Source organism: Mycteria americana, chromosome 1 (assembly GCF_035582795.1).
Source record: "Mycteria americana isolate JAX WOST 10 ecotype Jacksonville Zoo and Gardens chromosome 1, USCA_MyAme_1.0, whole genome shotgun sequence".
In the NCBI taxonomy this organism is placed as follows: Eukaryota; Metazoa; Chordata; class Aves; order Ciconiiformes; family Ciconiidae; genus Mycteria; species Mycteria americana.
In genome coordinates, this window is record NC_134365.1 from 6,888,995 (window position 1) to 6,916,952 (window position 27,958).

The 27,958-nt window shown below is 40.1% G+C and overlaps 1 protein-coding gene across 8 annotated transcripts in view; it reads left to right on the top strand.

The window, feature by feature from the left end:
• Window positions 1-27,958, top strand: part of CELF2 (CUGBP Elav-like family member 2) — a 382,430-nt gene that overhangs the window by 311,502 nt on the left and 42,970 nt on the right. For all 8 annotated transcript variants that reach the window (XM_075521314.1, XM_075521643.1, XM_075521155.1 and 5 more), the window contains 4 exons: window positions 862-996; window positions 12,509-12,588; window positions 17,474-17,632; window positions 19,056-19,119. In XM_075521314.1, the coding sequence (XP_075377429.1) occupies window positions 862-996; window positions 12,509-12,588; window positions 17,474-17,632; window positions 19,056-19,119 (438 nt within the window). The remainder of the gene's footprint in view (window positions 1-861; window positions 997-12,508; window positions 12,589-17,473; window positions 17,633-19,055; window positions 19,120-27,958) is intronic.

Below are 27,958 nucleotides of genomic sequence, written 5' to 3' on the forward strand. Positions count from 1 at the left end.
CGGCTTTAGTCCTGTAAATTTGAGTTTGATTAACAGGACTGCACGTGTCCTGCTGCAGCAGTCTAGCTTTTGCTGATTTTGGTGACAATGCAGGCAGGAAATATTCTACCAATAATTCAGGTAAAGCACCCTTTTCATGTTTTTTTGCAAACTCAGCATCATTACGAATCAAAGAGTTTGGCTCTGGGAAAGCATTATGCAGCCCCCTCGTTAAAGTGATGCCCTAGAATATGCCTTGTGTCCTCCTGGAGGGGAGAGAGCTGTGTCAGTCTGAAAAAAAGCAGGAAAATTTAATGCATTCTTTTTCCAGAGCAGTCGTTACACATCTGCCTTTCGAGTGCCATGCATTAAGTTGGTTGAAATTGAAAGCTCAGATAGGAGCCTCTCTCTCAAAATATTTCTCAGGAATATTTTTCATTAGCTCATATCATTACATGCACAATCCCTTCTTCACCCTCACCCCTGTCGTGATTTCTTTTGTACATGAGGAAGGTGAGGGAATTTGTCTGAATTAAAATCTATGCAAAGATATCTTTACAAGTCTCTCTAACAGAGAATGCTTTTCTCTTAGAAGCCATGATGGGGAGGCATATGCAGAATGACTAAGGCAGCCAATTAATATGTTATATAAACAGCAAGCACCACTAGAAAAAGGAGAGAGAGAAAGAAAAATGAGAGATTTGGGGTGGGGGAAGAAGGGGGGGAAGGGAGGTTGTAAGTATAAAGTGTTTGCCTTAGGACTTGTCTTCAGTTACAGAGCCAGACTCACATGACTGGAGCTTGGTTTGATGTGGTAATGAAGCATTGATCACAGGAAAAAGATGAAATGGCCTTTGCTCATTCATTATTTTTATCTTCTAGCTGTGGAAGACAGAAAATTGTTCATAGGAATGGTTTCGAAGAAGTGTAATGAGAATGATATCAGGGTGATGTTTTCTCCGTTCGGCCAGATAGAAGAATGCAGAATCCTTCGGGGACCGGACGGGCTGAGCAGAGGTGAGTGTGCAGTCTGTAAAGTCTCTTTCCTTAAGTGCTAATTGGGAGCTATATGTCACAGCCAGGGTAGGCATAGCTGCTGTCTGCAGCTAGAGGTTACGCTGTAATATGTCCCACGTGATGAAGGTATCCACATGAACTTTTCACAGTGACTGAAATTATCACCTTTTATTTCCAGTGTCAGAAAGGTCTCGGTGCCAACATATTAACTTGTGTTATCACCCTGTTTGTCAGCTGGAAAGGTTCCTTTGCACCCTGAGAAAACACCCTCAGTTTTCTGCTCTCACAAAATCAAAGATCCTTCCCTGACCCCATTTCTTCTTTGTAGCATAAGGCCGAAAAAAAAGACCGTAAATGACTGCTTGAAGGCATACAGGGTCATGGGAACTGGCCCACGTTGTAGCGCTATCTCCTCTATTCCTGTGTTTTCTATAACTATATGCAAAACATAGGTCTGCTGTAACTCAGAAACACAGAGGTTAGCTTGAACTTGAGAGCTTTGCCTGGACAAAACTTTGTAAAAAGAGCTTTTAAAGCTTGTGCCTCTATCACAACCCAAAAACCAAGGCAGAGGTGTTAAGCAGCACCACCGAGAGCAGTCAAGCGGCTGACCTGAACTTTGGAAATGAAGTGCAGTACAGACTTCGATAGCCGATGATCCCTTTTGAGTGCAAAAGTGCTTCTGGGGATAGACTCCCTGAAAACATATTGAAAAGAAAAATAAATTTATATTGATGATCCAGGCTGCATATTAACTCCATGGTATATGGACCTGAAATTATTCTCGGAGCGTGAACCTTGTCAAAAAGTCAGTGCCAGGCGGTACCGAGTGGAAAAGAAAATAGTGATAGTCCTGTCTGTCAGTGGGGAAGGATGCTGTAGTACTGGCTATGGCCATTTAACAGCACAGGGAGTAAAGTAATTTTAAGTGTGGAGCTGTGAAAACATCACTTCTGTTTCTATAGAAAAAAAAAAAACCTAGAAAGCACAGTTTATGCATTTTATTACATTTTCAAAAGCCACAGAAAAAACAGTAATACCCATTTTGCATATAGATATAGGTATAGGTATAGATATTTTTCTTTACTTTTGGATCTACTTGTTTCCAGTAGGCTATAGGATCTGCAGTATTTTGTGCAACAATTTGTGCATAGGGTTTTTTGTTTTGTGTGCAGGCCACCTTCTTTAAAATGCCTATAAATTTCAGCAGGGGAAGTTGCAGGTATTCCTATATTTAATGGCGCTGCTTGAAAGCACTTACTATACTACTTCTGAATAATAAGGACTTGTTGAAAAGACTCTGACAATAAATAGGGAACCCCAAGAAAATTATGTGATTACATTTATGCATGCTTAGTCTGCAGTCCCAAAACTTTTGGGGCTGGGATGCAGCAGTCCATTCAGGCAAGGAGAGCCTCAGGATCATGGCATTTGCCTTGGAGAAGACTAGGTCTTCTCTAGGTCTTGAAGAAAGGTCTGAAGAAAGGTCTTCAAGACTAGGTCTTGAAGAAAGGTCTGAAGTTGGTTCTGGCAGCTCAGTAATGAATGTTAACTGATGGAGTTGAGTGCTGTCATTATCTTAATAGACCCAACACTGAGGCAAAAAAATATTTCTGATTTTCACTGGTGTCATTTTGCGAGTAGCACAGAAAAGGGGTGATGGAAGACACAAGTGGAAAAGGAGCTAAGTAACTGCTGAAATAACAAGATCTGAGCATCAGATGTTTTGAGCCCCAAAAAGACTTAACTGACTCCTCAGCATCACCCAACAAAGAAATGGATCTTTCCTGGGATCCATAGAAATCCCACTGCATACTTGCTTTTATTCAACAGACATTGGGCATAGTACGAGCATAGAAAAGCTAATTATGAAATCCAACAGGGTAAGTAAGGTTGGTGGGGTAGTTTTGTTCTGCCGTAAATAGCAATCTTATCATAATCAGAAGCTGAGATTTTTAAGCCATGTCACCAATGTATCAGGCAGGGCAGAGTCGTCTGCCAGCCAGCAGAGCCATAGAGTTAATGTGCTGCTCTCTCCTGCTTGAGGCTGAAGATCTCAGTCCAGGTAGGTCACACACCAGTAGTCACAGCAGAGCTGTATCCTCTCTGCCACTCAGGTTTATTTCGGTCACAATCACAACTGATATTCTATCATGACCTCATGCATCATGCCTTGTCAAACTTGAATTGCTTTCTCCACACCCATGTTCACACTTGAAAATGAGTTCGGCTGTGCCAACCAGGTTTTCAGGCAGATGTTTATCAGCTTCACAAAACCACCACTCCATGAGAGAAGGCAAAGTGTTGGGAAAATGGTTGGTATTGCAGTTGAAATGAAAAGTGCTAAGGGAGATTTGCAGTGGAAGGAGCTTGGCTGAAAAAGCACGGGGTGAAAAGCTGCTTCACTAAAGCAAGAGGGAGAATTTATACAGTTAAATCTTTGTAATGAGTTCCAATACTTAACGAGTTTTAATTCATGTTACCATTTCCAAGATGTTAATTCCTTTTTCCACAAACAGTATTTGTTTTCCCAGCACCCGTCCGGATGTGCTTCCCTCCCAGACACAGAGGGGTGAATGAAAAATAGTCACTATCTTAGGAAAACACTGTCCTCACCATGCCAGAGCCTTCAGGAACTCGCAGTGCTCACAGCAGTGAGATGGAAATATGGTCCAATAAGCTCTGTTTGGCATCTCTTTTCAATTGCATAACAAATGCACATCACGGTATCTCGGACAAAAAGAGCTTGAAAAGTATATTCATTGGTATTTATGCCAACTTTCGAGCTTTGTTAAAGGGTTCAGGCAAATAATCTTTATTACCAGCAGATAGTTGCAAGGAATAGCTCCAGGTTACACTGCTCAGTGGAACAGTTTTGGTTTGTGCCGCTTATTTTTTCTTAGTAAAGAGTAAAAAGCTTTCAGTTGACTTTTAGGCCAAGCCTCCAATACAACAGCAGCCTTACCGCTAGTACGGTAATGGTCTGCTGTCAACCCATGGGCAGGATGCAGGGTTGTAGTGTGCCACATGGCTCCAGTAACAAGGAGAAATCCTGTCCTGTGGCATCAAGGGAAAATGTAACACTTTGTGATGAGTGTGATATAAGTGCTAAGATAAAGAGAGAGAGGGAGAGAGATTGAACTGGTTGTTTCTATTGTAGTTTCTAGCCAAGAGTTGACAGAACTTTAATAAAGTCGCACCCATAGCTGTCACCACTGATAATGGACCATCAGCGTTTCTACTCCAAATTCCTATTGTCAGCTGTTTGAAACTCATCTGTAAAACGAGACTAAAATAATGATACAAAGCTCTAGTGGTGGAGCAGTATATTTTAAAGAAACTGAGATTTTTTTCCTTGAGACATTTTTTTCCCCACCGTTGTCCGCTCCCGCATCTAAGAAATAATTGTTGTTTATATCTGTAACTTGTTATATTCCGGCCAGCTACAAGAAATAGGCAGCAACCAAAAGGCATTGCCTTCCGAAGGCTCTGAGATAGTCCCTGTGAAATTAGTTGGCTGGCAGAGAGTAATTCCTAGCTGTGAAAAGTATTAAAAAATAAAAATACCCTGTTGGCTGTAGAGATAAAGAAACCAGGGACTTAACAGACATGGAGGCTGGCCTTCACTTTAGCAGGGTTCATGGGACTATCTAAACAAGCTTGCCACTGCCTGTACTATATTCATTATTCAAAGAGAAGGATTCAGCCTGCAGGGTTGTTTAATCCAGCACTTTTTCTGAAGAGCTAAGTATGCTTTACAAAAATTCATGATTGTGATATCATGTGCTAAGCTTCATTATCATGAAAAAGCAGAAGTGAACTGCCTCAGATGATTAAGATTTTAAATCACTTATTGTAAATGGCTTAAGGAAACTTTCAGACCTCCTTACTCCTAGCACTGAGTAGTGTCTACATGACCACAGATGCCAACACAGACAGCCATGCAATGATAGCTGGAGTGTGCAAAAATACCCATAAATACCCAAGTTTGATTTGTAGCTGTGCCACTGATGTGCTGTATTGACTGTAAGTGAGTTGGTCTCTCATCATCTCTCTGTTATCCCATTCCTTAAAATAAGGATAGCGATGCTCCTCTACCTTTGTAAAATGCTTTTTTTAGATCAGTGGATCAATATCTCTGTATCACTCTCGGAATTATTACCATCTGTAATGATGATTAAAAAAATCCTCTTACCGTTATCACAGGAGGACCACACAGCAAATTATTCTGCTGTATTGCTAAGTGCAGATTTATATAACAGATACCAGAAAGAAGTCAACTGGGTTAAAAACCTGAAAAAAAAAAAGCACTGAAAAACCTGCTAATAACATGTACAGACAGTTGGATATACCATGAAAATTGTGGAAAAGCTCCAAATGCATATTCCTACATCTTCTAGGCTCCTAATTGTATGATTTTTTTAATGAAACGTCACCAGGCACATGGGACAAGTGAACATTTCTGCAGACATTGATTACAGGGATTTTTTTTTCTTTCTTTGCTTTAAGAGCAAGTTAGAAATGGCATGGAGAGTTATACCATGGTCAGGCAATTTAATTTCATGAAAATCCATTCATAACTTTCAGATTCAGGGGTTTTCTTGATGATTTAGTAAAAGAAGATTAGTATTTGCATCATAATTAATTGCAGTGAAGGGTAGGTGAGGAGATTTTATGCCTGTTCGTTTTTCCTTATGGATATTTACTGCTCCTTCGTGAGCTAAAGTAACGTGAAGTGCCAGCCATGGGAACAGCCTGGATTAGGGGCCGCCTTCTGATTTTGTGTATCAGTGATGGGAAACAAGCACAGTGGAAGTGCTGTATTTTTAGTTGCTCTTCAGAAGCACCTCCATGCCTTAATTCTTTTGCTGTAATATGGTAACATTTTAATTTTTTCCAACCATTATGGCACATTTAATTTTCTTCTTTCCCCTGGTGAATCTCTTTCAAAGCTGGGAAGGAATGAACACGTCCAAGTGACCAGTGTCTCTACTGGCCTTTAGCCAGTAACTACATCTCAGATCTCCATTACTGCATCTTTGCAGCCATCCCTCCCCAGAGGGAAGTCTGAAATGAAATAATATACCAGTTTTTATTCCAACTACAGGGTCATTGAGGCACTGTTAGAGAACGTGGTCTTTGGTACGCGTTTGATTCTGGCTTTGTGTAAATTCCAATTACTGAAGTCTGTACTTTGCAGGGTGGTTAATTTGTCCAATTAGAAACGCTTTGAGGGAACCATGAATTTCAGGAAATTTAAAATCTAGAATCTGTCATCTGGTCAATAGTCTAGAGAAGTCAGTAAAGCCAAAGAGATGAGGCATGTTTACAGGATGTGCCTGTTGTTACTGTTATGCATAAACTAAAGAGCTTCACTGTGAATTTTTCAAAACGCTGTACTTGGGCTGAGTTGTTGCACTTGGTCTCAGACCTGTCCTTGTGTGTCTTAAGCAATACCTAATGACCAGATGTCTGTACAATAAACAATTTGATATCTTAACATGTAGCTGAAATGTATTTTAACCATCATTTGTGTGATGTCTTCATTAGAAGGCTGTTTCCCAGGCTGGTCCTTCCTTCAGACTGTGCTATATTAGCACAGTGTAGAAAAGGGAAAGTCTACTTTGCAATCTCAGCCAGAAATATTTTAACACAACTAGAGCTTATTTTTATCATGTTTCAATTTCCATAGCTTTTTATTCAAGCCTTATCTTTTCTTTAAATAGAGGCTTTCATCTCAGAGGATCCCAAATACTTCTTGCAGGAGTATTTTGGCAGCTTTTCCCTATTGTTTCTTCACAGAAAGTGAAGAAAAACCTTGTTTACGGTGAACGAGGAAGCTGCAGTGCAACCATTACACCACCAGCTGCGCAGCCGCCATTCGTAGTACTGCGATTGCCCGGATGACTTTGAAAATCTCTTGAGCCTTCTTGTGTGTCAGAGGGGTCACTATATATGTTTTTAAAAAATTGATTACATCTGCCTTTCTTTCATCTCCAGAACTTTATCGCCATGGTTTTTAAACTTCCATTTTTAACTTTAGGCCTAATTAAAAATTGTCTAGGGGTTTTGCATCTCCCTTTGTCTTCATTGAGGGTTTGGGGGCTTTAAAACCTCTGGTAGACCATGGTAGTTTTATGTGGGAGGTGTCTTGTGTAGGTATGAAATCCAACCCCTTACCTTGAGGCCTCCACACTTAAAAACGTTCTACTTCACTTGCAGCTCGCAAGTATTGATGTTATGTTAGACTGTGCGTGAACTGCTGACTAAACGTTTCAAAACAGTCTATGAAAGCCTGAGATGAGAAGAAGCGAGTGAAGCAGGAGCTGAAATGGGGCAGTGCTGAGCTTTTTTAAATATTTCAAATAATTTAATCGCTCAAGCAGTGAGCCCTATGTTCGGGACAGCACGGGTCGAGGAGGAAGCTTTTCTAATTTTGCAGCCTCTTCAAAATTCGTTTTCAGTTTGGGGTGGGAGGGGGCTAAGGACCAACCCTCTGAGTTTAGATGTTCTCTCAGCCGAGATGGCAAATGTGATAATGTGCTCCAAAATCTCCTCTGTGACAGGGCTGGGTGCCTCCCTCCGATTCTGCCTGCAGGCCGAAATTACTTTGAGCAGCCTTTCCTCAGTCAATCATTTATCTGGTGTAGGGGGTGAGAAGGCAGCCTTGGAGAAGGAGCTAAAACTTCTAGACCTCCTTTCTCCCTCCTCTTTTGTTTCTGTTAGTGATCCCTGACATTTTGAAACCAGAGGTGATAAATAAGGTGACTTGCAGGTTGTCTGTATTTACAAAAGGACTTTTTCTTTTGTAGTTAGGTAGCTGGTGGTACAAACCGAAGTAATTTCAAGGCATTAGCTATAGAAATATCCCCCTCTCCACGTTTTCTCTCCCAGAGAGCTCCATAGCTCCAGTAAGAAGGGAGTAATTGAAGTATCGGGACTCAGTATGGTAGAACAGAAATAGTTTGCTTGTAGCTATTGGTCTGGAAGACCTCGGCCCACAGCACTACAATCAATGCAGTGTTTCATAGGGTGAGGTAAGAGGCCACAGAAATCTTTCTTGTTTCTTTGCACCATGAGGCATGAAATCTGATTAGTCTTGTCCTCTTATAATTGTGATTTACGGTCCTAAAGCTGGCACTATGTTCCCAAAAGACCACCTGTATCCATGAGATACAGTGAATGAGAGTATGCTGAAAAGGGTTTTTCCAACCCCGCAGAAACCGCTGCAGCAAGAGTACAGGATGGTCCAGGCAGGGCTCATCTGGCTTAAACAAGGGAAATCCAGTATCCTTAGACACCAACTTCTGGTTAAATTCTAGGTGCCCAATGAAACCATCCTCCTAAAGTGCATATGTACTCCATATAGGAAAATAAAGGTACTGCCATTGACTGTGCAGAGAATATAAGCATCTCAGAAGAACAGCTTTGCCGAATACCTACATTATATATGCAAGTTCAGTGACTGAGTTAAGTGGACTGAATCCTATAATATAAGCTTATAGGCAGTGTGGCAGTCTGGTCATGTAGGAAAGGATGCCATGGTTCATAGACAATAAAATATATAGGATCTCATGTTTCACACGTAATGAAATATATGTGCACACATAATAAATGTGCAAATTTTGTGTGTGAATGTCCAGGTTTGGTAGCTGAAAAAATAACCCTTGAATGTGAATACATGTAGCAATGTCTGGAAAGATGGTTAAATTAGCTAGCATTTAATTGGGGTGTTTGATGGTAACAACTGAAGGTCTAGGTTATCAAATAATTTAGAAATAAGGTTGTCTACTGAATTTTTACCTGGGTTATTGAGGCAAATTGGGTATTTACTGTGCAAATGGCCACTGTCCATTGGTGGGAAATGGCCTGCCGACTGGAGATAACAAGGGGACCTAACCTTGTAGCCTCTGGCTGGCAAACCGTAATTAAAATGCAGTCCTGTCTTCTCTGTGGAATTCTGTTTCCAAACACTCATATTCAAGCCACATAACCTCATTCATTAGGCATTCCCCTTGCCCGGAGAACAAGTTTCTTTTACATGGTAGCTTGCTATATGGCTCTCTACAGAGATCTGCTGCGAAGGACTTTTCACTCCACAACAAAGGCAACGGGATCCACGCAAATGGATTTGGGCTGAGGAACGAGGAGGGAGAGGTTTTGCGGTAGCATTGCGGTAGCATGCGGTAGCATGGAAGTCCCCAACAGCTAAGCTTTGTGGTTAAAAAGAGAAAAAGCTTAAGGGAGGGAAGAGAGAGTCTGCTTTATCTTGAGAGGAGCACAGCTTTATTTCTCTGCTGATTCACATTTCTTTTGAGACCTGCTAATTGCAACGTCTCTCAGTAAGTTACTTAGAGCAGTACTGCTGGGTAGAAATTGTGATAAATGCATAAACTGTGTCTTATTGATTTTTGTTGACATTTTACATGCTTCTTATGCATTCTAAACCTCCATTCAGTAATTGTCACTATGGTACACACTGGATAATGAGAGCGAGAGAAGTGAATGAAGCAGTTGCTTGACCATTATAAACAATATTATTCAAGGCTCTGTATGGGGTTTCTTGGAATCATAGAGTCATTTAGGTTCGAAAAGACCCTTAAGATCCTCGAGTCCAACCATAAACCTAACACTGCCAAGTCCACCACTACACCATGTCCCTAAGCACCACATCTCTTTTAAATACCTCCAGGGATGGTATTTAAAAGGATGCCACTTCCCTGGGCAGCCTGTTCCAGTGCTTGATAACCCTTTTGGTGAAGAAATTTTTCCTAATATCCAATCTAAACCTCCGCTTGAGGCCATGGTGCAACTTGAGGTCATTTCCTCTTGTCCTATTGCTTGTTACCTGGGAGAAGAGACCGACCCCCACCTCTCTACAGCCTCCTTTCAGGTAGTTGTAGAGAGCGATAAGGTCTCCCCTCAGCCTCCTTTTCTCCAGGCTAAACAACCCCAGCTCCCTCAGCCGCTCCTCATCAGCCTTCTGCTCCAGACCCTTCCCCAGCTTCGTTGCCCTTCTCTGGACACGTTCCAGCACCTCCATGTCTCTCTTGTAGTGAGGGGCCCAAAACTGAACACAGTATTCGAGGTGCGGCCTCACCAGTGCCGAGTGCAGGGGGACAATCACTTCCCTACTCCTGCTGGCCACGCTATTTCTGATACAAGCCAGGATGCTGTTGGCCTTCTTGGCCACCTGGGCACACTGCTGGCTCATATTCAGCCGGCTGTCTACCAACACCCCCAGGTCCTTTTCCGCCAGGCAGCTTTCCAGCCACTCTTCCCCAAGCCTGTAGCGTTGCATGGGGTTGTTGGGGCCCAAGTGCAGGACCTTGCACTTGGCCTTGTTAAACCTCATACAATTGGCCTCGGCCCATCGATCCAGCCTGTCCAGGTCCCTCTGCAGAGCCTTCCTCCCCTCAAGCAGATCAACACTCCCACACAACTTGGTGTCGTCTGCAAACTTCCCTGCCCTCCCGTATATCTCTATTTGTGTTCGTCCCCCATTGAATTTTCAGGAAGATAAATGAAAACCCTTGGTGTTATTTCCTCTATTAATGATAATAACAGAAATGTTTTTAAGAGAGTTTACTTTGAGACTGATGGTAAATTTGGGCCTCTCTAATTTTAGTGCACAGCAGCGATATGGAATCTAGTGGAGGTACTGTAGTTTATTTACCCTTTTACTGCACATTTTGTCTAGATTGCCGTACAGAAAAGCTGTTTTGTTACATCATTTTCTTTGACAGAAATTTGTTGCTGAATGAGAATAGTATAGCAACACGTAGCATGGCTAAACAGCAGTAAGATATCATCAGCTGTTACGTTACCCGAGAAATATGTAGAGTCACAACACTGCTGTGAAGTTTGCGTAAAAGAATTCTGACTTCTGATTTTATCATGCTCACTTATCAGTCAGAGGTACGTAAGCCAGCTTAGGTTCTCTTGTATCAAGGGCCTTTACATTAAAGAGAAAAACAAAAAATACCGCATGATGCAAAAATGCATTGACTTTATTTTCATGACTAGATGTAGTGCTTTTGGGTAATGATCAGGCATTGCTTTCTCTTACTGTTGTTTGATGAAAATGTGAATACAGTCTTGACTTGATAATCTTACCAGGTACACATGGAGCAAAAAAGAAAAGGTATTTTATGCCTCAAATTGATTTGCATAAACCAAACAATCTGTTGCTTGTTGGATTGCAAAATGGTTTATTTTGCCCATTGGCCACAGGGGCAACAATATTGTATTTTTGATGCCAGAATGTAGCTTTCATGCATTAGCTCTAAAATGACAATATGCTTTAGCCTCTCAGTGCTTAGATTTGCTTCATTTGGAAATCTTTTAAGTAGTAATAATAATAATGTTTTGAGGAAATTGAGTGGAACGCTAAATTATTCTCTGAAACCTAAGTTCAAACTGTGCAAGGCTAAGGGAGCTGAAAATCAATGCACTTTTAAAGTCATTAGAGATCACAAGTGAAATAAGTCTGTGTTGCTTTAGCTAAGCTTTTAGTGTGCTATGGTATTATTACAAAATCAGCCTGAATCTGCATTAATTTCACAGTCTTTTTCTTTAAGATGCCCAAGGGTGCATGAAGAATAAAATGTAAATCTCAGAAGGCAATGTTTTTATTAGTCAAAAGGGCAGTGAGTCATGCACTAAAAAAGTTGACCTGTACCATGCCCAGCGTAGGTATGACTGACAATAGTAAAAGGGTGGAAAAATAGCCCAGGCATTAGCCTACTGGCTTTTCATTATGATTTTAAAGGCTGAGGAGGGAGAAAAGTGATTTTGTAGTTATTCATGCACATAGCTTCAGAATTGTTCAGGTTGTGGTAGCTTTCATAGATCAAAGAATTATACTTGTACCTAGGGCTCAGAGAAACAAAAATCATAAAGATTTTTATTTTTAATATGTTATTTTCTTAAATGTTGAGATTCCACCTAGATTACTGAATTTTGTCTGAGTCTTTTCACACTTAGTCACAGGCTACACAGTGGAGTTTTTCTCATCCTTATTTGTATGGTTGTTCTTGGTGCATCACGGAAATATGTGACATTACGGATTCCTTTATTAAATTCCCAGTTTAGCTGCCAGTGATGCCAGTCAGTTATTCACTATCCACTATTTACCTGCACAAAAGCCATAGCAAGCAATTGTTAATGCATGGCCTGAATAGACTAAACTATGCAATCCAAACTCTACGTAAAAAAGCCTTACTTATTTCAAACCCTGTGGCTAAAAAAAGAAAAAAAAAACCAACCAAATTAAAGGAAAAAACCCTTTCTCCTCACCCATCCCCACCTAATTTTTTTTCTTTCATCTATGGTCAGATTAGCAAGTCAGCACTGTCGATAAATAAACTAGAGAAGTTGTTTATTTTTATGTACTACTGAGAACAGTGTCGTCTTGTGGCCGTTCTCGTAGACTGTGTTGGTTTAACAAGCGTCCAACCCTTTTGTCTTGTTGTTTTTGTCTTTCCTGCTCCCTGTCCCCTTGTTCCCACAGGCTGTGCGTTTGTCACATTTTCTACAAGGGCAATGGCACAGAATGCAATCAAAGCCATGCACCAGTCTCAGACCATGGAGGTACAGTACTGTATCATTTGCCCTTTCTTTGTTTTCTTTGTGCAAATGATTGCGAATGGTAAAGCCATGCTCTCCTGGACCAGATCAGACACATGACAATCACAGATTTAAACTTTTTACCGACTCACTCTACCTCTCTTTGTGAAGCATATTTTTCTTAATGATCTGAAAGCGCACAATAAGGTTGCTGTGTGGTATCCAAACACAGCTCTTGATCCTGTTTTCAGTGGCATTCAGCAGAAAATAAAAAAGCTGTGAATGCCACTCCTCAGTCATACTCAGAGTATATCTGATGAGTAAATTACCTTTAATTTTAACACACACACCCCCAAAGAAAAATCTTAGTTCCTTTTAAATAGATTTTTAAGTGTTGTGGTTTGCGCTGCTCTGACAAAACGCCCAAGAGATTAACCTGGCCACACTGCGTTACTAGTGCATGTGTTTTTCTGCAAATAGAATCTCTTTTTAAGTTAATATAATTTCTCCTTCTTCATGTAGCCAATAAAAATGCTAATGGTGACAGAGCATATCGAAGTGTGGCACTTCCTGCAGAGCACCGTCGTGGCTGGCCCCTCACAAGCAATGCTCTTTATTTCCTCCCAAACTGCCTCTATGGCCTCGTATTTTATCATGATGAGCAACACAAAACTTTAAACCTGTTCACTTAATGTGAATATAGCTGCAGGCTAATGATCCGTTCATTGGAGTGGTTATCGAATGCCACGGCTTGTCTGGCAATCTCAGAACTTTTTTCAGTCTGTGATTTTTGTCATGGTCTTTCAGAATTTTGCACAAAAAACCGCACAAGTATGAAGTCTTTACTTACTCTGGATCTTCTAGCTTATCATTGGAGAGTGCATGTTATACTGTATTATGTATACTGTATCTTCGTGTAGTGATGATTTTTCTCAGAGGTGGCATTGATGTTATGTGCACTTGTTTCTTTTTTTATTTATTTTTCCACCAGGACGTTTTGATTTTTTTTTTCTCAGTGATTTTTCTTTGCAATGCTCTAGTCTCCCAAAGCATGCTGGGTGCTAAACAATCATTATTGCGTCATGTCGTTGAGCTGCTTTGTGTAACGAGCCAAGGGGGGAGACCAGGGGTGGGAGGGTGGAGAGAGGAGAAGAAGAAGGAGAAGATAAAAATCAAGCCAGTGCATGAAATGTCACTAACTGTTTCCTGTATACTACAAGTAATGATACCGGCATTGCAAAGCTATTGTCTTTCCAAACATCACGTTTGAATTTCGTTGGGCTTCTTTTATAATCGATGTGTTTTCTTTTCAGTACAATGCATTTTTAGACCCTGAGTATACAGTTTTAGATGAGAATCTGCCAATGAGATGAGAATAATTAAAATGATCTTTACTAGAAAGCTGATGTTATACAATCTATGCAGTCTGACAGTATATTGTGAAAAAAATGCCACTTTGAGTCTCTGAAATAATACTCGTAGTAATTTGTCTGCCATGCACTGCTCCATTAATTCAGATCTATATGTTTTGCTGGGTTTGATTCCAAGTAAAAAGGAAATGTTTATTGGTGATACTGTTTTACCTATATTTTTCCATGTGTTTTAATGTATTTTTCTGTCTAGCAAAATGAATTTTACACAGCTCTACTTCAGAAGATGGTAAAATTAAAGAGATAATACCTCCCAGACAAATTCTCCCATTCTTCTGTTGTATGCAGTACTCCAAAAGAGGCTGCGTTTTGATGTGATACTCCTGTTAACAGTAGTTCTATAGGATAGTTACTCTTGGATCAAAATGCTTCCCAACACCTTTAGAGACATCATCAGTGAGATCCCCAACTTGGCAAGGTGATTCCAAATATTTTGCACTTTGCACATCTGGGTCTTTGTGTCAATGGAGCTTAGGCTGAGAGTCCCTTCCTGGAGAGCAGCAGTACACCCTCGAGCTCTGTGCGTGAGGGACTCAACAAAGTCTGTACGTCCTGTCTTGTCAACACAAAGAAAAATATGAAGGCAGCACCAGCTGTTGGGAAGAAAATGGCCCTAATGGGGTGGAGATACCATGCCATTGAATGAGCAAGGGAGACTCACCTTATGTGTGTGCTGGGAGCTTCCTCTCAAGGTAGAAAATGGAAGAGCATAAAACAGAAATCATTTTTTAAGCAAAAAAATTTTGCTCACTTTTGCCCATATTCTTCTAGTAAAAGGTTAACTTGGGTTAGCTGGTGTTAAATCTCAACTCTCAGCCTGAAAGAGCACTCCTTGGACATTTTTGTTTCATGTTTTTTGCAAACAAAAGTGGGCTGGGAGGACAGTTACATTTCAACCCAATTACTGCAGAATTTTTTTCTGATTTCGTTATTTTGAGTTCTTTGGCACACATCGTTGACTGAGATAAATTTTCAAAGTGGACTAAGAAAGAACAATGGGGATGTTAATATCCAGATGAGCACGTCTCATAGAATAATGAATTCTCTTACTAGTCTTTCCACCTGACTTTCTGACCTGGTTAAATCAACTGATTTTAAAAACATAATTGCTGCTCTAGAGTTTTTGCTCTTCTATATCATTGCTGTGGATTTTTTTTGTTCGTTTAAGGCACTCAAATGCAGTACCAGTAGAAGACACTAATTTGTTATCATGGAGTAAATTTGATGCAACAATAACAAGTCTTTTCTCATATAGAGTCACTGCCACTTGCTACATATAATTTCAGTCTTCAGAATGTTTGCTCTCTTGAAAATGATGAAGCGATGAAATATAGAGCAGACAGTGAAAAAATGAATTATAGATTCATAAATTGCAGAGATATTGTTTTTATACAATTTACTGACATTTAAGCATTCATAAATATGATGTCAGCTGTAGTGTTGAGTGCTGAGCTGCTGAACTGAGAACTGAAATAGCCATATAATATTTCTTCCTTTGAAATTAATTTCTATTTCTTTGGAAATAGACTTGATTCTCCTGTACATCTAGGTAGAATGCAGTAAGTTCTGGTTGTTCTTAGCCCATTGCTACCAAACCTCATATTAAGTAGAAACAGCTTGCTTTTTTTATTAGCAAAACCAGAAAAAATTCTCTCACACCCTCCACCCCAGCCCCTTTCCCTTTTTTTTTTTTTTTAAGAGTCTTATGTTTAATATTAGTATAGAAATCACTAGAGAGAGGTAATTGTGTAACAAGCTGACTCCTTCATAATCTTTATTTGATTGCTGGAGTGGTACGTATCTCCTTTCTTCCTCATTGAAACATTGAAAGACATTTTTACAATGAAACGCACAGGAAAGGAGTTGGAGGTGGAATAATAAATCACAAGTGATGATTTTCTGAGATAATTCTAAAAGAACAGTATTGATGGGAGATCTTCATACAAGAGATATTATTATTGTGGTTTATTTCATCATTTCGTCTGTTGATTGTGAATATTCTTATCATTTCTCCTGGTGTGAGGTTCTTCAGAGAAAAGGTACATGGCTGCTTTGTGTAAATAATAGAGGAACTTTTCTGAAGATGGTCACAGTGTTGTGAGAGCAGCCATGGGAAGAGTTAGGTTAAGTATAACCCCGCTCCCCATCCCACGCTATACACTTCGGCTAAAGTGCTGCTGTGTTTTTTGGACTTGAGTCACCTTTCATTCCTACTATTGTGTTCAGATTGAAGTTAGACAAGAAATTAGTATAACAAAGCATGGCGGGTGGAGGGAAGTTATTCATTGGATCCTATGAAGTTGGAAAACAGTATGCAATGGATTGACAGTTTCTATGACTCACAAAATGCTTGAATTAATTTGAAGAACTGAATCATTGCAGTATATAGTTTGCTCCCTTGATTTGAAAAAATGAAGACTTGAAAGGTTAAAATATGAAAACATATTTTTATATGTTAGTGGGGGAAAAAAAATAAGAGTGAGAGCAACAGAGACATCTTTCATGCCCACATGTCTCGTTCTCTCAGTGACTTTGCCCAGGAATACCCAATCTGAAGTCCAAGGGAAATATCCAGCTTATCTCGACAGTCCATCTGGTCCATGACCTCCTACTTCTTCCCAAGGGTCCCTCAGACATGGGTGAGGAGTAGGCTGCAGACCTCTAGTTCTTTCTTACAGCCTCCCTATTTCCTAAGGTGTCTTACAGCCCTCCCATATCATGCAACAAGAGGCTCATAGAAGCAATAGAAGAAATGGTGGCAATCAGGAATGGGCTGCTATCACCAGAACTAGTCACTTTTGGTCTGCATCCTGCCCTTTGTTCACATCTCAAGGGTGCTTGATACAAAGCGTGCCTGGGAGCGGACCGCAGGTGGGTGAATTGTCCTAGCAGCGTCGCCCTTTGTGCTCACTTGGGACTGGGGATCCTTGATATGAAAAGGACTAGTGACCCACTGATGATGGGCGCTGCAGTAAATCGGTTGCTCACAGGCTATTTATGTAGGATACACAAGCCAGCTGCACCGAGCATGACCGCACAGCCAGACCGTGGTGGCAGGGTGGTGTTGGCTGTGTGGTCCCTGGCAGCAGGGAGGTTGGACACCTCTCCCTTTGGCGATGCCTTGAAAACAGACTGCAGACAAAGCATCACATCCATCTCATCAGCTGTGAAGCTTAATTAAAGAGGACTGGTACAATTCGTTGTCTCTGGCAACAGTTTTGATAGCTGGAAGGAAAAGAGAGCCTGAGGAAAGGTGCTTTATAAAAAGAACTGGGGAATCAATAATTTCTCCATAGCCTCTTTTCCTAAGAAGCTGAAAATCTAGTCCTTGCGGTCCTACATACGCCAATCACAAAGAGAGGGCGAGCGATCAGGTCATGCCATTGCCGGTGGCCCTATGGGACATGGCTGAGCTCACAGTGCGAGGGTGACTCGGTGTGATTTAACGCTTCTGTCTTTCCCGATCTGTCTAACCACAGGGCTGCTCTTCGCCAATCGTGGTGAAGTTTGCCGATACCCAAAAGGACAAGGAGCAGCGGCGTTTGCAGCAGCAGTTGGCACAGCAGATGCAACAGCTCAATACTGCCACTTGGGGAAACCTCACAGGTCTTGGAGGACTCACACCACAATATCTAGCTGTAAGTTCATTTCAGAGGCGGTGGATATATTATGATGTATTTATTTTTAGAACCATGGTAAATCAGCTATAGTAAACTCCCTGCAATAAATTGCTAAGTCCTCCAGGATACGTAGCATGTCTTCTTCTATATAAAAAGCTCTGTATGTTTATCACATGGTCTAAAAATAAATAACAAGGAATAGAATTTGAATAAACATTTCAAGATGTGTCAGTGCTGTCCAAGGCAAGCATTTAAAGTTTACTTGTGCTGCAAAATAAAATTTGATTCCATTAGTTTTATTGTTCTTTTGAATGTTAGAGTCTCTTTTTTATAGCTGGAATAAAATTTAAGTTCTTCCTTAGGGGAGGACAGATAGGCAGCTGAACGCTGTAGGGGCCATATCTATATGGTGCAGCCTCTAAACTAGAACGTTGTGGTTCAAGCCTCTCATTTTCCCCATTTTCATTTGGAAATGGCTTTCACTTTAATGCGTGGTCTTGTCAATGCTAAACACGCGTGGTTCATACTACCTTGCACAGAAAGTGAAGATGGCAGGGGAAAGCAATTTGTTTCTCATCAATTTAAAATGGTATTTTCCTTGGTCCATTTGTAAGATGAGAAAGAGACGTTAGCTGCTGCCTCTGTTGGAGAAACCTGAAATCCCCAGCAACGCGTCTTAGGTCCTAGATGGCCAAGAGAGACTCCCCTGCAGCACAGCTGAGAGGGAGCCTCTGCTTTTTGTGGCTCTGGAGTTGAGAGGTCTGGCTGAGCAGCTTTTGGATAACTTGGGGAGTTCCTGATGGTTCCAAGTTAGACAAATAGCTCCATCCATATATAGGTACTGTGTATGCATAAATACATAATTTGTATGCATACAATGCTTTGGCATAGTGATATAATTATAAACAGCAATTTACCTGGCAATTAAAAATATATATTAGTACTGAGGTAGGCTAATTAATACTGAGGTAGGCTAAATTGTAATATACAAGTACCAGTTTAATGAGTATCTGTGTGCTTGATTCATAAAGATAATAAAGAAAAAACTGAATTCAAGGGGGTGGGGGAGAATGGACCGTGATTGACAGAGATGAGTTATGGTAACTACTAGACTACAGAGGGTTGTAATTAGTCACGCTATGTTGGTTTAAATAGATTTAACACCTGGTTGTTAAAAAGAATAAATTGATTGTTTTAAAGCAGCAATGTTATTGAGTTTCCCTTGTGTCTCTGTGTTTCTTAATAGAGATTAGACATTAATATGGATTTACAGCATTGACTCTAGGGATGTTCATTCCAACAATAGATAGAAGCAAGAGACTATATAAATGTAAAGGAAAGCATAAATACTCCAAATGTGAAATGATAGCTCATTTTAGTTTTATCTTCATTTGTTACATTAATGTCAGATAGATTGCTGTGTTGTGTTGTTAATTTGCAGCTCCTGCAGCAAGCAACTTCCTCCAGTAACTTGGGTGCCTTCAGCGGCATTCAGCAAATGGCCGGTAAGTTAAAAACCATTTCATTTTGCTCCAGCTATGTTTTGTATTCTTAAGCTATTGAATTCTGTACCTCTAATAATCACATTGTCGGGGGTGGGGGGAGCGTTGTGTATTAAATGTGGCAGATGTATTGGCAGGGGACAGCTCACAGTTCAACGTCAATAGAAACACTTTCTCCCCTCTTTCAGAAACTGAAATTAAACCCAGTGCTCCCAGGTTGTGCAAACAGTTTGTCTTGCATTAGTCACCTGCCATTTGTCCAAAGTAACCAATTGTAAATTGCAGGAGAGCTCTTAGTCCCTGCAGCCGTATCCTACCCTATGAAAAGTGTCAGTAAAGCAACAGCAGGATTACATTCTAATTTCCAGTGAGGTTTCTGTGTCCTGAAAAATCAAATTAATGGCAGCCCTCAAACATTTTAATAATAGGTGGTGAGTAAAAACGTTCTGACCTTTTTAATGAAACCCAAGATTACAGGCCTACCTTCAGTATGAATTTTCAGGCTCCTTTTATAATCATGGAAAATTAACTGGGTGCCTTTTTGACTTTGGAACCCTAGTTGACAAAATTACACAACAGAAGCTTTTATGTAAAAGTATAATCTTTAGTCTGGGGGAAAAAAGAAAGAAAGAAAAGGGAAAAAAAAAAATCAAAGTGTGAGCGGATTTGAAAGCCAGCTAGTTGGAGGGTTTCTTAGTAATGAGCTGTGTGCCAGTAGTAACTGATGTGTAGTGATTAGCAAAAGGTCACTCCCACTGTGTGACCTACCATGCTGATACCCTAACTTAACATGATGCTAGAGAAGGCAGCATGTGCAGTAAATCAGAGCACAGATGCACATTATGCCTGCCGCGAGAAACTGTTAAAAAGCTTTTTTTCTTGTTAGAGGGAAAAAAAAAAAAAGGAAGCACAAAACCCCTAAATTGCTACATTAGTTTATTTTAATCATGAACCCACTGAATCAATGAAATACAACATTGTGCTTGCTTCATCATCACAAAACAAGGGCTAAAATATTCAGAAGTCTTTATGAACACCATTTTCTCACTCTTCTTTTAATCCTGGTCTTCTGCTTCTTCTGATTCTGCTTTGAATTAATCCTGAAATACTTTAACAAGTATAGATATACCGCACCGTATAGCTATACCCCACAGGTATTCTTTGCTCAATCATTATATTATGCCATTATTGCAGTGACATCAGAGACTAATGTGAACCTGCTGTCTGACAATATAAATTGGCCTACAGATGACAATATCTCTGAATTATTCTCTCTTCCTCAGACCTGCTGGCAGTGCTTGCTGGTTCTATTATGTTACACTTGCAATCTAGCATTTTTTCATCACAAAAATGTATCTTAATATGATAAACAGAACAGAGCAGTTCAGTAACAGTTTTATACTTGGCAGTTTTGGAAGTGGCTTTGAGCTCAGAGATTGTGTTTAATGTTTTCATATTTGGTTAGGTCTACAAAATGAAAGAATTGAGGCACCGAGGAAAAATGATGTGATATCCATTGCATTATGTGCACCTTAGAAGTTTTCTGTTGCCTGTTTCTCACTGTTAGTGTAGATTCAGCTTTGTCTCCAAGAACTATGTTAAAACTAAGAATTTTAGTCAAGTAGTTTCAGGATGGGCTCTCAATCCAGGGTGTGATTTATTCTCTGAAAATCATATGGTCTTGAGTCTAGTAGAAAATCATCTTAAGAAATCATAGTGGCACATCATTGTTACTTGAGGGATATGCCTTCTCGACTAAAGATTAGATTGCTAATGCTCTCCTCTATGGGATAATGTAATGACTGACAGCCTCTACTAGAAAATACGTATTTTTTGTCTTACATTCATGTTATCAAAACAGCTTGAAGTTTACTCCTTTCTTTCCCCAAAACACGTAAGTCTTAAACCTTGATGTTCAAGGTCAAATTAGTGATATTAAATTTCTCTCCAAGCTGCAGCTCTACATGAAAGTGCCAAAGACTAAGTGCTATTTCATCATTAGGACTGAGAGTTCATGTCCTCTCCTCAGAAATCATGTGGTACTATGTTATGTGTGCATCTAGTATTAAAGATTCGTTTATTATGTTTTGTGAAAGGAACAGAAAATACTACTTGTCTGCAGCAAGATCTTGCATTAGCTGCTGAAGCCATCCTTGAATGTTTGTAAAGGCCCAGAGTTGTTTAATTTAAGCTATATATGTTCATTCTACAAAAATGAATCTAATATATATTTCCATATTGCATGTAGCTTGCCTATTAATAAAATATTTCAAAGTGAGGAATAAAATCTAGACACAATTGAATAAGGTGCTAAGGAAGATCCATCATTGCAGCTTGCAAGTTCTTTGAACTTTGAGTTTGAGGGGTCCAACTTTTACCTTTGAAGTCAATGGGTGTGCTTACTACTGAATTCAGACGCTAAAAGTTTGATCAAAAGCCACGTGAGCAATTGAAATTTTACTCTTACTTACATGTCAGGGCTCTAGCACCTGTTTTGTGCTTAAGTCTCAATGAAGTCATGGTTTGCTAAATTAGGACTTCTAATACAGCCACCCCCTTGACCAAAATTAAGGACCTTTGGATCTGCAAGTATTTATTTGTACTGCTAAAGCCCTTGTTGTCTCTGTACTGAACAGAAAGGACACAGCACACACCCTGCTGCACATGTGAAGAAATATTTGCCATGCAGTCCTCAGAGATATTATTTCTTAAATCAAAGCAATTTTCTTTCCTAGCAGAGCAAAGACACTGATCTTCAGTGTGAAGTTTTAAATTCCCTTTCCCTAATATCATGCCTCAGTCTGCTTAAAGTCGTCTTTATGTGGCAAAAGCAGGGATTCTTTGGTTTTGTTGAAAGGAGTGGGGTTTTTAGGCATTTCTGGTTGAAGAGAATTGGAGTTTGTTTGTTTGTTTGTTTGGGAGCTGGGGATCCAATCCAAAGAAAAATGGGGATTTTTCTCAAGAACTCACTAACATACAGACATTAAACACACAGGGCACCAGCTCTAAACTTGAATGCTGTTCTTGCTCTAGCAGCCCACTGGCCCTACTGTATGTTTGGTATTGCCTTTGCCCTATGTTCATAAGTCATACGTGAAGTCCAAGCAAATTATGAAACTGGTTTAACTAAAATTTGTAAGATATTAAAATTTGACAGACAAACAGTAGTAGTTTGCCATTTAACTTTCCAGGCTTTAAGGTTCCACGCTTGATTCTCCAGTTTAGGTTTTCTCATTTTTATTGAAAAATGAGATTTTCATTGAATTGTTTTATTTCCAGAACTAAGCTGAAGAAAACAGTGTAATATGTTGAGACTGGTAATAAATTTGGGAAAGTTGGTAATGCTGCCTTTGGCATTAGAGTAATCCCCTGGTCTTGATTACAGCAGCTAACCCTACCATGCCAAACTCTGCTTCACAGTCCTCTGTAAAACACGCAAGCACATACCATCATCAAGTGTATATTTTCTAGTGAGCAGTTCTTAACTTTTCCTCCCCTCCTCTGCTGTCTGCTAATGATAATTTAAAGGCAATGTTTTCTCTCACGTGCCTCTCAAGCCTCAGTGTCTAGCCCGTGCTTTGTCTTTGGGGAAGGCTAATAACGTAGATGAATTACATTATGTGATTTGATTGTCTTACTTTAAAAAGACAATGCAAGCTACATTAAGCACTAGCAACCTTTCAAGCAAAAAAGATTCTTCCTTCAAATATATACAAATTGCATGGAAGGCTTAGTTCAAAGGAGATTGATGTTCCTTGAACGTTTGCATTGAGTTTGGCTGGCGCTGGATCAGACCCTAAAAGCTGTAGTTATTTAAGCCAACCTACTTGTTTAAGAAGAACCTGGAAAGTACTATACAGACAGTATAAACAGGGAGGTTTTATATTACATAGGGCAATTGTAGAAAATGGAAATGTTCAAAAATATATGTTCTATGAAGGTTTTCTATTGTCCATTGATGTAAAATGTTTTGGCAGGAATAAATATTCACTCATACAGAAATATTTCTATATGTGTGACCATTCAGGACACATAAATGTGCACATTACTCATAAAAGACACAAAGGGACTCTCTTAATTTCATTGAACAGACAGTGTATTTTGCTTTCTAAAGTCATGCAGAAGAAACCATGCTTTTGGCTTTTCTTGCTTTGGCTTTCAGATCCCTAAACCCTCTACAGCTGGGACTTTTTATATTTTTCCAATGTATGGGTTTTTTCCAGTCCTTTCCAAACTCTCTCGCAGTTTAGTTGCATTTTGGGTTGAACTTCTGGCCCTTTCTGAGCCCTGTTCAATCCATTTCACCCTTCTTTTGTTACCCAAGCCAGATTTCCTCCTGTTGCAGAGTCTGTAGGAGCAGATGGGTGAGAGAAACTGCGTGAGGTTCTGCTTTCTGAATATTTTCCTCTAATTGTTGGATTGGCTCAGTGGATCTGGAGGGACCGGTTGGAAGCCAGGACCATCTGCACAAAAGCTCTATACTTTTGCATTGGCCCAAGGTTCCTTTATATCCTCTGACTCTTTGGTGGCTTCATTCCAGCAAAGCCATACTGAAGGAGGGCTTCTCCTGCTATGACCTCTTTAGGGATATCATATTAAAAGTAAAGGTCACTGAGAAACTGTTTCCAGCTCAAGGGAGATAGCTGTTTCTTAAAGATAACTACCAGTTTTGAAAACGGTGACCTCAGGGACTAAAAACATTGAGCTTTTGTAACAGTAATTCCGTTGAAAGTCCTGTTTAATTTAACCCATACAATTAGCGCGCTTTTTTTGTTGTTTAAGCTAATAAATTAAACAACTCCATTTAGCGTTTTTTTGGAGAGACTGAGTTTGAAGCAAGTGAGGCTGTTCTCAATCCACGCATCGCTCCTGCTCACAGGAGAAGGAGAGGCACCTTGAGAGGAGAGCCAATGCTCGGCAGTTTACAAGACGTGCTTATTCAGGTGGTAAAAGTGCATGATGTGGAAGTTTGGCCGAGTCTGGGCACAAGATCTGTAGCTCTGGCTGCGCTTTCCGTAAACGGTGAAAGGAGGGAGAGGGGCTTTTTATTGCCTCAGCCCCTCTGTGGGTGGAATTCACCCCGCTGAACCTCAGCAGTTTGGAAATTAGGCGTCCGGCCTCCCTGCCATGTCAATGAAGACACTCTCGGGCTGCAGTTCATCCTACCAAGGGCTGGGGTTAATCTATTTTAGGATCAGATGAATCATCCACTCGCTCTCTCTCCTTTGACTCTAACAAGAGCCTGGGCAAGTAACTTTTTTTCGGGTGAGTTAGAGCAGATGAATCTTTCCCACTAGGACTGGGGAAGTTTCAATTGAGAAAAGCACATTTCTTGCCAGGAATGTGTTTAGGGAATGCATAACTTGAAAATGTGCTGAAATCCTATGTGAGTCCATGAGTAGCTCTAACTTTCAGTCGGATTTAAGCATATACTCTTAAAAAACAGAGCAGAATCAAACGTGGACTTAACAGTTGTTTAAGGGCTTTGCTAAATCAAATACTAAATGGTCAGGGTACCTTAAGCATTGTTCAGTTAAGCAGCTTTTCTAAAGGTAGGCACAGAGTATATATGATTTGATGGAGGTAGCGCTCAGGTCTCCTGTCTATTTTAGTTCTTAGAATATTGCTGGAATAAAATCATACTCTTTCAGATACAGGCCGTGAAGCCTTTACCCCCATTTTTAACATCAGCATCTGGAATGGCTGATGTCAGTGTTAGCAAACAGTTGCTTTTTGGCCTGGAGATGATAAATTTTACCTTAATCCACAATTTTTAAGGTGCAGTCAGGATTTAATTCAGAAGGAATAAATCCTAATAATTGGGAAGGATAAAATTTCCAAAGAAAAGGGAGTCAAGGTAGTGGGAACTGCTTATGAGCTATCCAGATTTGGCTCTGATAATCACCACTGACTTTGAAATTCTCCATGCATGTATTGTCACTAAAATGTAGCCAGTGCCTTCCTTTATTAGGAATTTGTTCAGCAAGCGAATCTCAGCTATTTCCTAATATGATTTTATTATGGTTTTGGAAACCCAAGAGCTGATGAGGCCTAAGAAGTCTTCAGGAACGTGACTCTATTGCCTCCTCTACAAATACCCGGTAATTCCAAATTTACAGTTATCACAGGAGAAAAGCTGTGGTGACTGAAATGAGGTAAATTGCTTCATTGTATGAAAGTTTGCGTCGGAGGCAGCACAAGAAGTTGTAAAATGTAAATCTCATGCTCTCAAATTTCCCCGTGTTTTCACAGAACTGCATCTGTGACTGTGCAGCACTACAAAAATTTCCTGCGAATGTGCTAATAGGCCTTATGAGAATGTTCTATCACCATCCATCTGTCACTTTTTAACAGGCCTGATTGGCAAGCACTTGTAACAACTGACATCTGTTCTCGCTTATTGATATGTAGATTTATGGTAATTGCTGTGAACAATAAGACACAAAATTACCTAAGGTGAACATTAAATTAAATTTTCATGCCCCTATCCTTATAAATAATTTTTTTTTAAATCTTAAGTTTCAAGCAAGGCATACTGTGCATCTGTTTTGTACATAATTTAATTGTTTTTTTAATCTGCCAAATAACAAAATGAAAGTTGAATTTCCTTGCAATCTTGAATATTTGCCAAGCTGATAGCACATTGGTAAATACATGTTATTAAAAATGAAATCAAACTGTATTGTGATTCTGGGTTTTTTTAATAATTTCCCTTTAATTCCTAACATCGTCTCCATCATGAAGATCAAGAGCTATTCCTTACCCAGAAGTTTTTTTTCCCCTACAGGGGGATTTTCATTTTTCATGTGCAGCTCTGCCTATGAGGCTGTTCTTCAGCGTTAAGCAATTTGCATTTCTTCAGAGAGAGGTGCATTTGCTGAGCGAGCAGCACTTTCAAATAAAAACGATCTACTCATTTGCGGTCCAGCTCTGTTGCGAGATTTGGGACTGTTTTGAAAAAGCTGTAGGATGTGAAGTGTGTGAAGACAGTATGTGAAAGGGGAGAGAATGAGAGAGCAGATTAGTCCCACAGAACTATACCTTGGCTGAAGTTCAACTGAACCAAAAATCCCCATTTGAAAGCAAAGTACTTTTTGGGTCTGGGACTTGAGAGCATTTGGTTTCCCTCCTCCAAGTTTGTCCTAGCAAGTGGGATGTTGCCGCACTTGACAACTTGATGGGAGAAACCAATAAAGAGGGAGCAGAGATGGTAAAATGCCTGGGGAATGTGAAACAGTGATGACAGGACTTATTTTTTATATGTCTGAGCAGACAGAGGATCCTAAAGAGGATGCATATTAAGCGATAAACCTGTTGACACAAGCAGCTCTAGAGCATGCTGGATGGCGGTGTGTGCCATGAGTCCTTGCTGTCACATTCGGGTGCTCAGGTCCGCGGGGCTCTTTGCTGTCCTCTTATCGTGTGTGACAACAAGAAGCAGTCTTTTTTCTGAAGGCACCGAAGCTGACTCCCTATAACATCTGCAGAGCTGGTTTGTGGCCAGTGTCTTTTAGTCACCTCTACAGTAAAACAGACTGGGTGGGGAGACGGCTTCGTCACTGCCTAGCTCTTGTTTCTTAATCTTTTTTTGGCATTGAAACTCTTTCGTCAAGTTGATGGGTTCCTCTTGTGCTTCCACAGGAAATGTCCCACTATAAAAAAAATGTTTTTGTGGGATGAGGCAATGCTGGTGTTTGTTTTGCATCCACACAGGCGCAACAGTGGTTCACAAGCCCAGAGAGAGCAGTTGTTTGTTCCGCTGCCTGCTGACCTTGTCTTGCCTGCTGTACTTTTCCTTGAGTGCTGTACAGTGCGCGTATGCTGCCTTCGAGCTTCACAGCCCTCCATGCTCATAGCCTTCTGCAGCCTTGCACGCATGGACGAAGCCGTGCATATAAAATGAATAGAAAACGCAGTATTAAATTGCTTCAAAATCCATTTGCTTCTAAACTGAGGTTTGGAGAAAAGTCCATGCATTTTTATCTAGGTGAAGCTATTTTGCAGTCTCTCGTCTAGTACCGTCCTGTATTGGTTCACTATTATTTAATCCTGCCATGTGTGCTCTTTAGAAGTCCAAAGTGGAAACCTCCCCACAGAAGAAATATAAGCTGATTATGACTGATCCTTCTGATGAATAACTAACCGGTGGGTGATAGAAAACCATGCTGCCATGGTGGAGAGCAACCCACTGTTTTACTAAATCTCCGTTACAGAATGGCATGAAATGTGGCCTCAGTGAAGACCAGCAATGTTTGCTGGACATTCTTTGCTGAATTATTCATACTTCTTATGAAAAAGGAAGGTAAATGATATTTAAGGACCGAATATCAATCCAGGATGAAAATGGATTCCATATCTCATTTTGAGAACCACTATCTGCTTTGTTTGCCAAGAGCTGGACCCCAGCTTAAGTCTTCTCCATCCCTAAAATCCTGTTTGAAATAATCTGCAGAATCTTACTATCAAAGAAAGAGGATTTTTTAATGAAAAAAAAAAAAGAATTTTACACCCGAGGCAAGCAAGTAGGTCAACTGAGTAATTAAAAAGAAATAAATTAAAATTATGCTAGCCAAATATCCTATCTGAATTTCTATCTGAATTGTACTTTTTGACTGAAAAGTTCTCAAGTTAAACCAGAGATAAGATTTGAAAACTGTTATGAATTTCCTTACCGTCTCTGGTTTCAGAAATTTATTTGTTAATATGATGCTGCTTCCAAAACTTAGTTTTAGACTGATAGTAAAAATAAAAGTTTTTTAAAATATTCAGTCAACCTTTCCTGGTTTAGAAGATTACTTTGTTCAAGATTTGAGATGTTTTAAGCAGTTTTATTTTACTTATT